Below are 13,227 nucleotides of genomic sequence, written 5' to 3'. Positions count from 1 at the left end.
TGGGGCACTATTTCAGCCACTGATACAGTGGGGCATAATTCCCCCCCACTGACACCAATGAAGGAGCACAATCCCCCCAATGACGGCATCCAGTTTCTCCCAATGACGCCAAAGATGGGCCCCAATTCCTACCATTGGTACCAACAATGGGGCCCAATGACACCAATGATGGGGTGCTATTCCTTTCACTGACTTTAAAGATGGGGCTTTGTTTTTTCCTACTGACATCAGGATCTTTTCTACGCCCAATGGCCACAGTCCGGTCCCCCTGAAGGACTGTAAACTGGCCCTTTGTTTCGAAAGTTTGGAGACCCCTGCTTAAATGCACAAAAATGAATATAACCGCCCCAAAACCTACACCTTTAAAAACAAGTAGTCAATGACAACTCCATATTTACATGTTTATAGGTAAACTTTTAAAGGCCCATTCATAGTGTCTGAAAATGCAGGACAACTTTTCCTATTGCAGTGCGGGAACTAGTCCTGTAAGAAACAATGGCATTTTATTGATCCACACATTTTACATGCATACAGAACACTCCAGAAATACATGGGATGTGGATGGTGTGATTGAGTCCTTTATGATCAGGTAGCCTGACTGACAATTTTTTATTTTTTTTTCCAGGAAAAGGAAGGTGGAAAAAATCAAACCCTTGAAACAATTAAAAACCACATTTCTGGGATTTTTCGGCCAAAGTTTTCTGTAAGTGTTTATGTCTATATAAGAAATACTAACTGAACTAATGTAATTGGTAATATAAAGGTCACTCAAGCCCCTAGGCAGACACCAGCGACTGAGAAAAGTTTTTTTGTAGCTTCATGAGTCTAGTATGTGGACTGAGGTGGCCTCTGTGGTCTGTAGAATAAAAATTGTACTCTGCTATTTTAATTTATTTATTTCAAGTTTTAAAGTCACATCATACACTTTCATTTTATAACATCAGCATTGTATTAACAATAAAAGGTAGATTGGACAGTCCAACTGTAAGATTACTTGAAAAATCTCATAAACTACAAAATGTGACCTAACACACAACCACCGTGACAAGCCTCCATCCCTTTTGTACATATACACAAGAAACAATAGTCATGGGACTTTATATGAGGCATGTCACTTCAAAATAATAATACAGAAAATACATAAGGTAGAAATGTATTTTGCAATCAGAATTAAAACATTCCATAATCTCAAAATACATAATGCGATTTTTGGTAGTAAGATCAAAAAAGCCATTTAAAAAGCTGACCTATAGCACATGATTGTTGGAATAAATTCATAATATACAGATACATGATGATATTTACATGAACAAATACATGATGGATATGAATTGTAAGAATCAGGCTGTCCAGGTATTCTAGAACTCGACGCGTTTCGTGGCTCTGTCCACTCATCAGGAGTGAGAAATATATGTCATCTTAAAAAAAAAAAAAAAATCTTCTTTTATGTTGTAAGCTCTCCCTGTCTGCTGTCTGTCTCTTTCCACAATTTCCTGGATTCCCTGCATTTTTTGCAGCTTTTTCCCTTGCTGTTTACTTTCCACTTTTAAGGACTACATTTCCCAAAGTTCCTGTACTGACTCCACCTCCTTAAACTCCACCACTCAGCACCTCTGTAGTACAGAAGACAAGCTCTGTGAAATGTGTGACACAGCAGTACCTACACACAGGACATAATGACTACGTTTCACAGAATTCAAGGAAGTAAATGTGTAGGGAACTTTACAAAATAAGGTTTACAAACTTTAAGATTGTTCAGATTAAGAATCCATTCACACTTGTGCGATTTGGCATGCCACTTTGGACATCAAAGTGGCATGACAAATCGCACACTGTTCGTTTTAACGGCACCCATTCAAATCACTGTGACTTAAAGTCACAGCTACTTTGAAAAGGTGCCTGCACTGCTTTGGTGCAACTTTTAATGGGACTTTAATCCATAAAATGTAATGTTGAATCAAAATCGCACCAAAAGTTGCATCAATGTCGCACTGGAAATTGTGCTACTTTGGAGACACACTAATGTGAAAGGAGGCTTAAAGGAGTAGGCTAGAAATAATTGAAATTTCAATGTAGAAATGAATATATGATTTTACATTTCCTTAAAAAAGTGAATTATATGCAGTTATCCATAGGTGGATGAAAAGACCTGGCTCACAATTCTTGCTCACCAAACTCTTCTAAACCATGTGTTTATGGGCCTGGCTTTGTGCACAGGGGTACAGTCATGCTGGAACAGGGTCTTTTCCAAACTGATGCTACAAGGCTGAGAACATGCCATTGTCTAAAATGCCTTTAGCTGGCCATATGCAGTTCAAATTTTGGCCGATTCATGAGAAACTGGAGGAAATTCGCTCAGTGGTTGGCTCTGTTGCCTGCCTTCCAATCATCATCCCTCAACTGAAAAATTGAAAAGATGCCAGACAGAAAATTGTCAGACAAATCGTACCTGCATCCAATCAGATGCAGCCACTGTTTTGCTGTTTTGGCAGCTGGTAGAGCCGGCTGTCAAAATACAGTAGCACAGCGGGAGATTCTGCCATCTGCGCTTTGTAACATAGATGGACAAATCTGTTCCTGCAGGCAGAATGGAAAATAAAAATCTATATGTGTATGGCCAGCTTTAGTATGCTGTAGTATTAACAAACTTGTCCTTCCAGTGTAATCTGCAGAAAATGAGCTGTCAGTTTGACAGCTTGTTCATTTACAGTGCTAAACATGGCTAATGCCGCGTACACATGAGCGGATTTTCCGTCAGAAAGGGTCCGATGGAGCGATTCCGTCGGACATTCCAATCGTGTGTGGGCTTCATTGGAAATCTCCTTTCGAAAAATCTGATGGACCTAGAAATAGAACATGTTTCAAATCTTTCTGACGGACTCAGTACCTATCGGGAAAACCGATTGTTTGTATGCTATTCCGACGGACCACAAACGACGCATGGGCAGCTATTGGCTACTGGCTATTGAACTTCCCTTTTCTAGTCCCGTCGTACATCATCACGTTCTAAACGAACGGACTTTGGTGTGATCGTGTGTAGGCAAGTCCGCTTCAGTGGAACTCTGTCGGAAAGACCATCAGACTTCGGTCCGACGGAAAGACTGGTCGTGTGTACGCGGCATAAGAGATGTGGTGGAAAGAGAAGCACTTAAGGCAGGTGCCTCTCCTGCCTTGGTGCCTTGGTCCAACCTGGTGTGTTGGTATGATCTAACTGCTTTTAGTGCAGACAGTGTCCAGAATGCCCTACAAACTCTTTGACAAGCCTACATAGAGCTCCTATGGATAGTATAGGTGGTGGAATAGAGAAAATAAAAACGAATGACCGACTTATCAGAAGAAACAGTTATGCCCCATACACACGATAGGATTTTCCGATGGAAAATGTTTGATAGGAGCTTGTTGTCGGAAATTCCGACCGTGTGTAGGCTCCATCGGACATTTTCCTTCGGAATTTCCGTCACACAAAATTTGAGAGCTGGTACTCAAATTTTCTGACAACAAAATCTGTTGTCGAAAATTCCGATCGTGTGTACACAATTCCGACGCACAAAGTTCCACGCATGCTCAGAATCAAGCAGAAGAGCAGCACTGGCTATTGAACTTCATTTTTCTCGGCTCGTTGTACGTGTTGTACGTCACCGCGTTCTTGATGTTCGGAATTTCTGACCAACTTTGTGTGACCGTGTGTATGCAAGACTAGTTTGAGCCAACATCCGTCAGAAAAAAACATGGATTCTGTTGTCGGAAAATCCTATCGTGTGTACAGGGCATACGTCTTCTAACCTGCCTGCTTGGACAATTGCCTAACAATGGGTGGCCAACAGACTTGAGGTGGGGCATACATAAGAAATCACTGCCTGATTCACCTATAAACTGTCATTGAATATTTATGAATATCTCCAGTACAAATCCAAGAAAACTATGCATGTTGTTAGCACCAATGCCCTGTAATGAATGCGCTCCAATAAATCTAATCTTTTTATGTTAATACTCTTATTCCAAATGCAAGCCATGGATGATAACATCTGCAGAACCTGTGGCTATTTCTCTTAAAACAGATCAAGAGCTTTTTTTTCTTAGAAGAATATAGTTCGTAGTTTTGTGTTTTCCATGTGGTTTCATTTGTCTGTCTATAATACATTTCTGGGGAACTAATAACACCTGGAGACATCTGTGCCCGACTGTGAAATGTTATCGGTAGGCTTCTTGTGCTGTTTTTAAAGTCCACATGGCTTAACAGATGGGGCACATACATACAAATCTTATACTACTTATGTCATATGGTTACACTGAAGATAATCCTCTGCAGTATGGGAAAAACGATGATTGCATACTTATGAGGACGGTGTGCCCTGTGTATAAATAATGCTGTTGTTGTGCTGTTACTGTAAACTGCCTGATAAATGTAATTAGTGTTCTGTGGGTTGTATCTTCAAGTCACCACATTCATCAATCATGTCCGATATTCCAGCCAGGGGCAGCCAAAGGCATTAGGCTATAGTGAAAAGATTACAGGAGACCACCCATGTTTCTGTTTAAAGGCTATTTGCACCACAAAACTTTTCAAAGCAAAAGCTATTCAATGTGCACAATATAATCAAACAGGCTGTCAGTGCTGATTGCCACTTTAAACAAGCTGATAGCAGTCTCTTCCAGTCTAATGAGGACCTCCAAGGCCAAAAAATAGCTGACATCCTTCAATATGTAGTGGGTTGTGAGGCATAGTGGGTGCAAAGATGGCGAAAGTCATTGGGCGCCAGACACTTCTCGGATGTAAAAGAGGTTTTATTTCTTTTAACAGTCCTTTTTGTATTTTTGGGGGAAAGAGGGTTAGGGCCAGGACACCCTTAAGTAGATTCAATTGGCAGACCCTGAGACTGGACAGCCGTGCAGAGAAAGGCCCCAGTAAGGTGCCACATCTGCACATGCAGGAATGCTGTCTCCTATAGCAACAGTCTTTAACAGTTCCTGTGTTTCAAATATTTTTGTTAAATTTTTATACATATAAAAACATTCCATTTCAATTCCAATTCCATACCATATAACTATATACAAGCGTATTCAAAACATTCATAATAAACACAACATAAAACACAATCGACATAAACATGAACCCATTTCATAATAAACTCCATCATATTAAGGGTATTTCGCCATATTAGAGGTATTCCATCATCCTACGCCACCCAGTCCTTTAACAGTTCCTAACTCAAACGTAACAGTTACTTCAGCTTCAATACAACTGCTTCTAAATCCCTTGAGCTCCTCCAATCTTTGTGGTGGTATCTCCGTCAAGCATCTCCCACGCTTCCCTGCTGGGTCCCTAGCTTGGCACTCCCGATACTTCTCAAGCTTCATCCCTGCGGACCTGCTCAGTCCCTGGCTTGACACACAAGGCTGCTCTGCAAGCATCACCTCTGCTGGTTGGGTCCCTGACACCGCCTGAAGTTTCCCGATTCTTCACTGTCCCTGGTTGGTGAAAATGCTGCTCCGGTACTTGCTTCAGTTACTCACTGTGGTCCCTGGTAATAAGGTGGTTGGTCCCTTAGTGGCAACAGCTTCCCTGTCTCCCTCCAACCACAACAGGTTCTCCAGCCAGCAGAACCGTCACTTTTGGTTGGATTGCAACCTGAATAGGCCCTCACACAGCCTGGCAGCCAGATGCCCCCAAGATAGGCCCAATCCTAGCAGCCCGTGGCATACAACACACATCCACCCAGACAGCCAACACAGATCACCTGACTCCACCCAAATATATAGGTGCTCTCAGCAGGCCAAGGGATTCAAGAAAACCCTGCCCATTGGCTGAGATACCCCATATATACCCCATATACTCATAACCTGAACTTGGGTTGCCCTTCTCATATCTAATACCACCAACTACCTTGCCACCTAGCGGTACAAGAGAAAAGTGCAACAAAGCCAAACTTAGGGAGAAATCGATGGATCTCTATCAATCAACCAGGATAACTACTCCTGGCAAGTACATTTGTGAGAAGTTCCCTGCCTAAACTACATGGTGCTACATCAGTAGAGCTTTTTTTGTCCATGTCTTTATCAGTATTGCAAATTATAATTTATTTTAGGGCGAGCCCAGAGTTCAGTTTTAAACAGTAACTGCAAATCTGGTGCCATTAAACTTATGCCATAGTTCCCCAACCCAGCATCCTTTGCTGATCTTAAATGCACTTGTCCAATTACGATATGGGCTGTGTGGTTGTCCGTGCCACCACCTGCTTGTCATAATTTTGCAAACACTAGGATTGAATGAAGAGGGCGCAGCATGGGCCCAGATGGGAAGACCTTGACAGGCAGCTGATGGCACCAACAAGCTGTACCACCAAGCTTGGATTAGAGACAGGTGAATACAAGATTGGCATGCGCAAATACATGTTGATGCAATGTAGTACAAATAAAATCAATATGTGCCAAGACACAGCAATACAACATATGTTAATACATACTGTACATTTGTGATTTGAACCCAGCATCACATACCTATTGTATGCAAATGTACTGCATTGATTGTAAATTTATTGAGAAGAGTAAAGCCATGGATGTTGCTTCTAAGTTCAGTAAAATGTAATCTTTACTTAATCATATGAGGATATTGCTGTTAGTGTTAATGGGGTGTTACAGCTGCCCTTAAAGTGATAATGAACCAGTTTTTTTTAAGCATTTTCAGCAGCTGATGCAATTACTTACCGAGTATACAGCTTTTATATCTTTTTTTTTTTTTAACAGAAGGAATGTTTATTAATATAAAAACATCAGTGTACACGTGCTTTTATATAGTTTAATCCCTGCCTATGTTCCAGTTTAGGCTGATGCCATGACTGCTGCCCCAGGTTTCCTGTGTCAGGTTGGCTCCTTTCTCTTGCAGCATCCTATGATGCCACCCTTGCATGCAGAGACTAGACTTCAGGTTCAGGGGACCCCATATACACAGAGTTAGTTTACATTCTGAATGACAGTCACACATTTTCAAAATGCATGACACAATGTCATTCTGAGGTCACACAGGCTTTATGTGTGATTTGCTTGAGCAACCACAATTATTTTTTGCTAAACCATACAACATACAAGTCCAGAGTTTTACAGATGGATGGCCAGAAAAATGTTACTTCCCTAGATAAATTTAATAAAAGAAAAAAAATATTATTATACATTTTATTATTATTTTTTTCTTTTATATATAATTTTCCTATATTGTTTTATATCATTTTTGTATAGAGGTGGGCCCGGGGCAATTGTCCCTTTTGCCCCCTTATAAATCTGGCCCTGGTGAAGTCTGGATGTTCAGGGAAGCAGCACTAAGAGAGAGCATGAGCCATCAGTGTTGAAAGCTGTAAAATGCAAGTACTGGGTCAAGAATTTTAACTAATTGGGGGAATGTTTATTTTATGGTGCTCCATGTGTTGAACTAAAAAAATATTGAGGGTTTAATATCACTTTGTCTGAGTTATGAAGTCGTTTATTTTGTGAACAGAATGCCTACAAACCCAGGATGTTAAAACAATTAACAGAGCCCATTACAAAACATTTCAGGGCCCCTGGATCTCCAAACTCCACCAGTCCTGCTAACAAAGTGTGTTCCATGCTATAATAGTAACTAATAATGCAGCATTCAGAGAGCTTTCCTATAATCTGTTGTAGGTGTCTGAATTATACATACATCCAGTGGCGGCCGCTCCATAAGGGGCACAGGGGCACCGCCCCCCCATCCATGTGTCCGACCCCCTAATCTACATGCAGGGTGCCGGACGCATGGATTCCAATGGTTCACACCTATGCTAATTGGATTTTGCTTACACCACATTCAATTCGCAGAACATTTTAAAATCTATTAGTTTCAATCAGTTTGGTTCACATATGTGCGTTGCATTCGCACTCTGCATTGCCCAAAAAAGTTTGCATATTCCGTTGTGAACAGGCATTCTCTCCCCCTCCTCACTACACCTCCCCCTCTCCCTGCTCAGCTGATCCGCAGATACAACGGAGAAGCACCGCTGAACAGCTTCTTTTTCTGTTCACAGAGAAAACGGAGCTGGAATTCGCACCGCACATGTGTGAACCCAGCCTTAAACACGTGATTATAGCCAGAGGCTCTAATTTGCTTCAAAAAAGGGTGGGTTCAGGGTGCAGAGCTTTGCCCCCGGAGCACACCCCCTTGTGTGACAATAGCGAATGAACATCATTGCCGTAGTTTTGTCTCCCACCAGGGGGTGTGGGCGGTGGCGGGGTGATCGCCGCTGTTCATCTCTCTCTGGGGGGGATGTTAGATTGTATTGGGACTCCAGCCTTTACACGTACATGTACTTTAATGGCATCCCAGTCTTAGTCCATAGGGTTCAATATTGAGTTTGCCCACCCTTTGCAGCTATAACAGCTTCAACTCTTCTAGGAAGGCTGTCCACAAGGTTTAGGCGTGTGTCTATGGGAATGTTTGACCAGAATTGCATTTGTGAGGTTAGGCACTGATGTGGATGAGAAGACCTGGCTCACAGTCTCTGCTCTAATTCATCCCAAAGGTGTTCTATCTGGTTAAGGTGAGGCCAGTCAAGTTCCTCCACCCCAAACTCACTTGTCCATGTCTTTATGGACCTTGCTTTGTGCACTGGTGCGCAGTCATGTTGGAACAGGAAGGGGCCATCCCCAAACTGTTCCCACAAAGTTGGGAGCATGAAATTGTCCAAAATGTCTTGGTATGCTGACGCTTTAAGAGTTCCCTTAACTGGGACTAAGGGACCAAGACCAGCCCCTGAAAAACAACCCCCCACCGTAATCCCCCCTCCACCATGATTCACCATAATGATTTAGACCAGTGCACAATATAGTATATACTGTATTTATTCATCATAAAGTATTTGCTGAATGCTATGTCTGTGCTATGTAGTTGCAATATTGGTGGCTATGGTTATACCTAAGCCACAAGTAGTTGTATGTACACATACCTATAGTGTAACATTCTATTCCTCTGGGCAGGGGCGTAGATAAAGGGGGGTCAGGGGTGTTCAAACCCCCCCCCCCAGAGCATCCTGGCAAAATGCCCAGACAGTGTCCCTGCTGTTTAGCCTCAGCATCAGCACAGTAGAAGCAATCAGAGTTTCAGAGTGCAGCAGCCAGCCCCCCTTCTATTGTGCCCCATCCCCTTAGTTTAATAAGGGGTCCCCCTGGAAAGCATTAAATTACTGCAAGGTCTCAGATGCCGGCAATTGACAGTGCACGGTTTAGGGAACTAGACTCCTCCTCGAGGTATCATATGACACTGCCGAAGGGAGACTGGGGATGCAGAAGTTTTCCTACTTCTGTGCCATGCTGAATCTGAGGTCTGGTAAGTGGGGAGGCATTCATTTTCTGTTTTGGGACGGAAGAAGTGAGAATTCGAACCTGAGGGAATTTCTTTTGGTGGGGGTTAAGGAAAAGGGGTGGGTTTGCTTTTGGAGAAGGGGGGAGTTTCTTGTAGAGAAGTTTACAGAGGGTGGTTAATGGCAGAGGTTTACTTCTGGGAGGGAGTTCGACTGGATGAAGGGAGATTTTCTTCATAATTAGGAATCTTTGCTGGGGGAGAGGGTGTTGTCGGAGGGAGATATTTTTGCTTTGGGGGGTCGGTTTAGAGAGAGGGGGGTTTAATTTTGGGGGGGATAGTTGAGGGAGGGAGATATTTTACAGTGGGAATCTTTGCTTGGAGAGGGAGGGTTCTTAGGAGGGAGAGGGGGATTTTTTTTCCTTTAAAAGAGATTTTTTTTTGTAAATTATACTTACCTAGGTGGATGGAGCATTGATCCAATGTTGCATCTGTCCCCAGCTGTTTCTAAGACCAAGAACAGAGCGATCAAAGACCGCTGATCACTCAGTTCTCAGCCTTCAAGGAGGAAAGAGTGGTGACTGTCAGTCCCTGGCTCTACCCCCCCCCACTGGAATGCCAGGCTGTGGAGGGGGCAGGAGCGTCTGGCTCAGAGGCTGAGCGAGCTGCTGGTCCAGACATCTGGGTGAATCCTGACTTTAAAGTTAGGATTTTTCCACAGTCTGGACCTGCTGAGCGATGTCAGCTGATGACAGACTATAGCTGGCTATCGGCTAAAAATGGGTCACAAAAGTGCGGAACGAACTGCACTCCTCCCCAGAAGAAGTACAACCAAGCGGTATGCCGTTCCTTCAGGTCGGATGCACCGGTGACATCACCGGCTGCTTTCGATGTGAATATCTCCTAAACACCACAGGTTTAGGAGATATTCACTGTACCTACAGATAAGCGTTATTATAGGCTTACTTGTAGGTACAAGTTCAAAAGCTGGGTTTACTACATTAAGACTGAATAAAAGCCAACCATATTGACCAGGTGCATAGGGCACCATCCTGTGGTAGGCAGTGCACAATAGTTTTTTTTTTCCATCTCTTGAAACATTTCATAAAATTTCTTAGGACACAGTTTTTGTAAGGTTTAAATAAATCACTGAATTTACTGCCCACCACAATATGTTGCCCCTTGCAACAGCTCAACTTACACAGTAAAATTAGCTAAAATCCAGTCTTGGGTCTCATTCATATAGTATAAGTATATTACAAATACCTGCACCCGGGATCTCAGATGTTCCAGTCTCTGCTCAGCCTGTACACCTGAGTGATGGGCTGAAAAGAGCCAAGGCTGTCTGCTGCTGTAAACATGTATCCACCTGTATCTCCACATCCAGTGGTTTTCTGCAGGTAGGGATACATTTTTACCCTTGGATAAAATCTCTCTGCATCCAGGGTCAGAAATTTGTCCCTAACAGCAGGTAACCACTATGAGCCGGGGTTTGTTAGTGTGTCACTGAGGCTCAATCGATGTGGGGAGTAATGTAGATGATACCGAATGTGCTGCAGGAGTGCCGGCAAGGGATGGAGCTCATCCCAGCTCCTGTAGTCACTGAAGAGAAGAGAGGGAAAAAATCCCTGGTGCCGCACATCCACTGAGTCCTATGGTAATGTAGTAGTGATGGGAGAGACTACTTCAGCCCGGGTTCCCTCCAGGCCACACCCTAATGTGTTTTGCTTTGTCCCCTGGAGCTTAAACATGGGGACCACTGGATGTACAGATACATGTTAACAGCAGTGGCTCTTTCCAACCCATCACTCAGGTGAACATGCTGAGCAGCTGACAACAAATTGGAACATCTGGGATCCTGGCTGTAGGTATTCATGGTATACTCGCCATTCCATGGCCATTTAGAACATATGAATGAGATCTAAAGCCTGGTTCACACGGTAAGTTTTTTTTTTAGTTCAACCCAGCGGGCTGAACGGAAAAAAAAACTAGGGAGCTTAGGAGGAGCTCGCTGTACTAATGAGTACACTACCGAACCACAACTTCGTGCGTTGCGTTCTATTCAGTTGATTGGGGATCATTTTTGCTGTGCTGCATTGCAAAGCCTCATGGCCCCACTCTGCTATCACATGATTTTACTGTACCTCCCCCAACATAAAAGTGTAAATGATGCCTTTAAGTTGAAAGACCTGAACCCCCCCCAGGAAAAACAATTATCTACAGCCCTGTCTCGGGGTAAATACTTTGTATATTGCCACATTGCAAGTGCTGTTTTATATTTACCTACACAGAAAATATCTTAAATTGCATTCTTTGTTCTGGGAAATTCCCGTGATAACCCACCTTGCACAGCTCCCCGTTGAATACATTTAAATACTTGTACTTCCAGCAAACCGATTTGCCGAATGAATCATCGAGCTCCACGGGGCAGTTTCCTCATTTTCTATCTCCTGCATGGTCTTGTATCTTTCCAGCAGGTTTTTCGATTTACAAGAACAAATTACAAAGCAGAAGTAGAGGAAACAATGTGCATCTATATTTCGAGCTGATCACCTGCCCATTGTTATTCTTTATCAGTATGATTTGACTATACAAGATAATAGGAATAATCTGTGATGATGATCTCGATCAATAGAGGCTTATAGGCAGGATGTGATCGTTGCTTGATGTGCCGAACGGCATTCAGACAAAGACAGATACAGAAGTGTGTGCTTACCGTGTAATCATTGATCTGAAGAACGATTGTTTGATGGTTTGGTCATCTGTCTGGACCCTCTTGTGTAGGTACAGTTACAAAGAAAAAAAAACTTCTCTGGAAGCTGTCATACATGGGCAGATTAAACACCGAAAACATTTTCCGTTCCTGGGTCCTTCTATAATTGTGATATACCAATACAACCTATGCAGGATGAAAGGATCATTCCCTTTTTCTATTATCAAATCTCAGAAGGTGAAACATTTCTGACACTCACATCTGCGCTCTATCTCCTTGTTGATGCCTCCTCTACAGATCAGCTGTCTGGAATCCTGCCACTACTCAAATCGGCCAAAAATGCTTACAAATATGGAGCTGGGCATGGTGCAGAGAGCTCGCCACTGGGGTGCAATCACCTCTCAGGCGGTCAGCAGTCTGCAATCTCTTCTGTAGCTTCCAAATTTTCCAGGGTTTGTGGGGGCGGCTGGTGATGGGATATTCACTGGGTAGGTCCTCCACACTGTAATGTAAAGGGGCACGGTGATATAAAGCATACCTCCCAACTGTCCCTGATTTTGAGGGATTGTCCTTCATTTGGAACAAAGTCCCTCTGTCCCTCTTTCCTCCTCATTTGTCCCTCATCTTGGTCTGATCTGTATAGTTGTATATAAAATGCACTACTTATCTATCAAAAAGTGTTTCCCAGTGCTAAACCTTTTCAACCAAATTCTAAATTGCTACATATGTAAATTCCAAGAGCCAATATAAATGAACAGCAGTGGTAAAAAAATCACTGGTGGATTTAATCAATCATTTTTTTTTTTTTTTTTGTATAATTCTCCTTTAACCACTTACAGATCGGAAGATTTGCCCCCTTAATGACCAGGCCATTTTTTGCGATACGGCATTGCATTGCTTTAACTGACAATTGCGCGGTCGTGCGATGCTGTACCCAAACAAAATTGACGTCCTTTTTTTCCCCACAAATAGAGCTTTCTTTTGGGGGTATTTGATCACCTCTGCGGTTTTTATTTTTTGCGCTATAGACAAAAAAAGAGCGGCAATTTAAAAAAAAAAAACAATATTTTTTACTTTTTGCTATAATAAATATCCCCCAATAAATGTAGAAAAACAAATGTATTAATCAGTTATGGCCGATATATATTCTTCTACATATTTTTGGTAAAAAAAAATCGCAATAAGTGTATATTAATTGGTTTGCGCA

At 42.6% G+C, this 13,227-nt stretch overlaps 1 protein-coding gene across 1 annotated transcript in view; it reads left to right on the top strand.

Annotated features, from left to right (window-relative positions):
• FES (FES proto-oncogene, tyrosine kinase) overlaps positions 1-13,227 on the top strand; it is a 235,336-nt gene that overhangs the window by 137,363 nt on the left and 84,746 nt on the right. The window contains exon 10 of the mRNA XM_073618513.1: positions 626-703. Coding sequence (XP_073474614.1) covers positions 626-703 — 78 coding nt within the window. The remainder of the gene's footprint in view (positions 1-625; positions 704-13,227) is intronic.

The sequence above is a fragment of the Aquarana catesbeiana genome, linkage group LG03 (assembly GCF_042186555.1).
Source record: "Aquarana catesbeiana isolate 2022-GZ linkage group LG03, ASM4218655v1, whole genome shotgun sequence".
Lineage (NCBI taxonomy): Eukaryota > Metazoa > Chordata > Amphibia > Anura > Ranidae > Aquarana > Aquarana catesbeiana.
The sequence above is the reverse complement of the archived record's forward strand: the minus strand, read 5'-3'. Positions and strand labels throughout refer to the sequence as shown.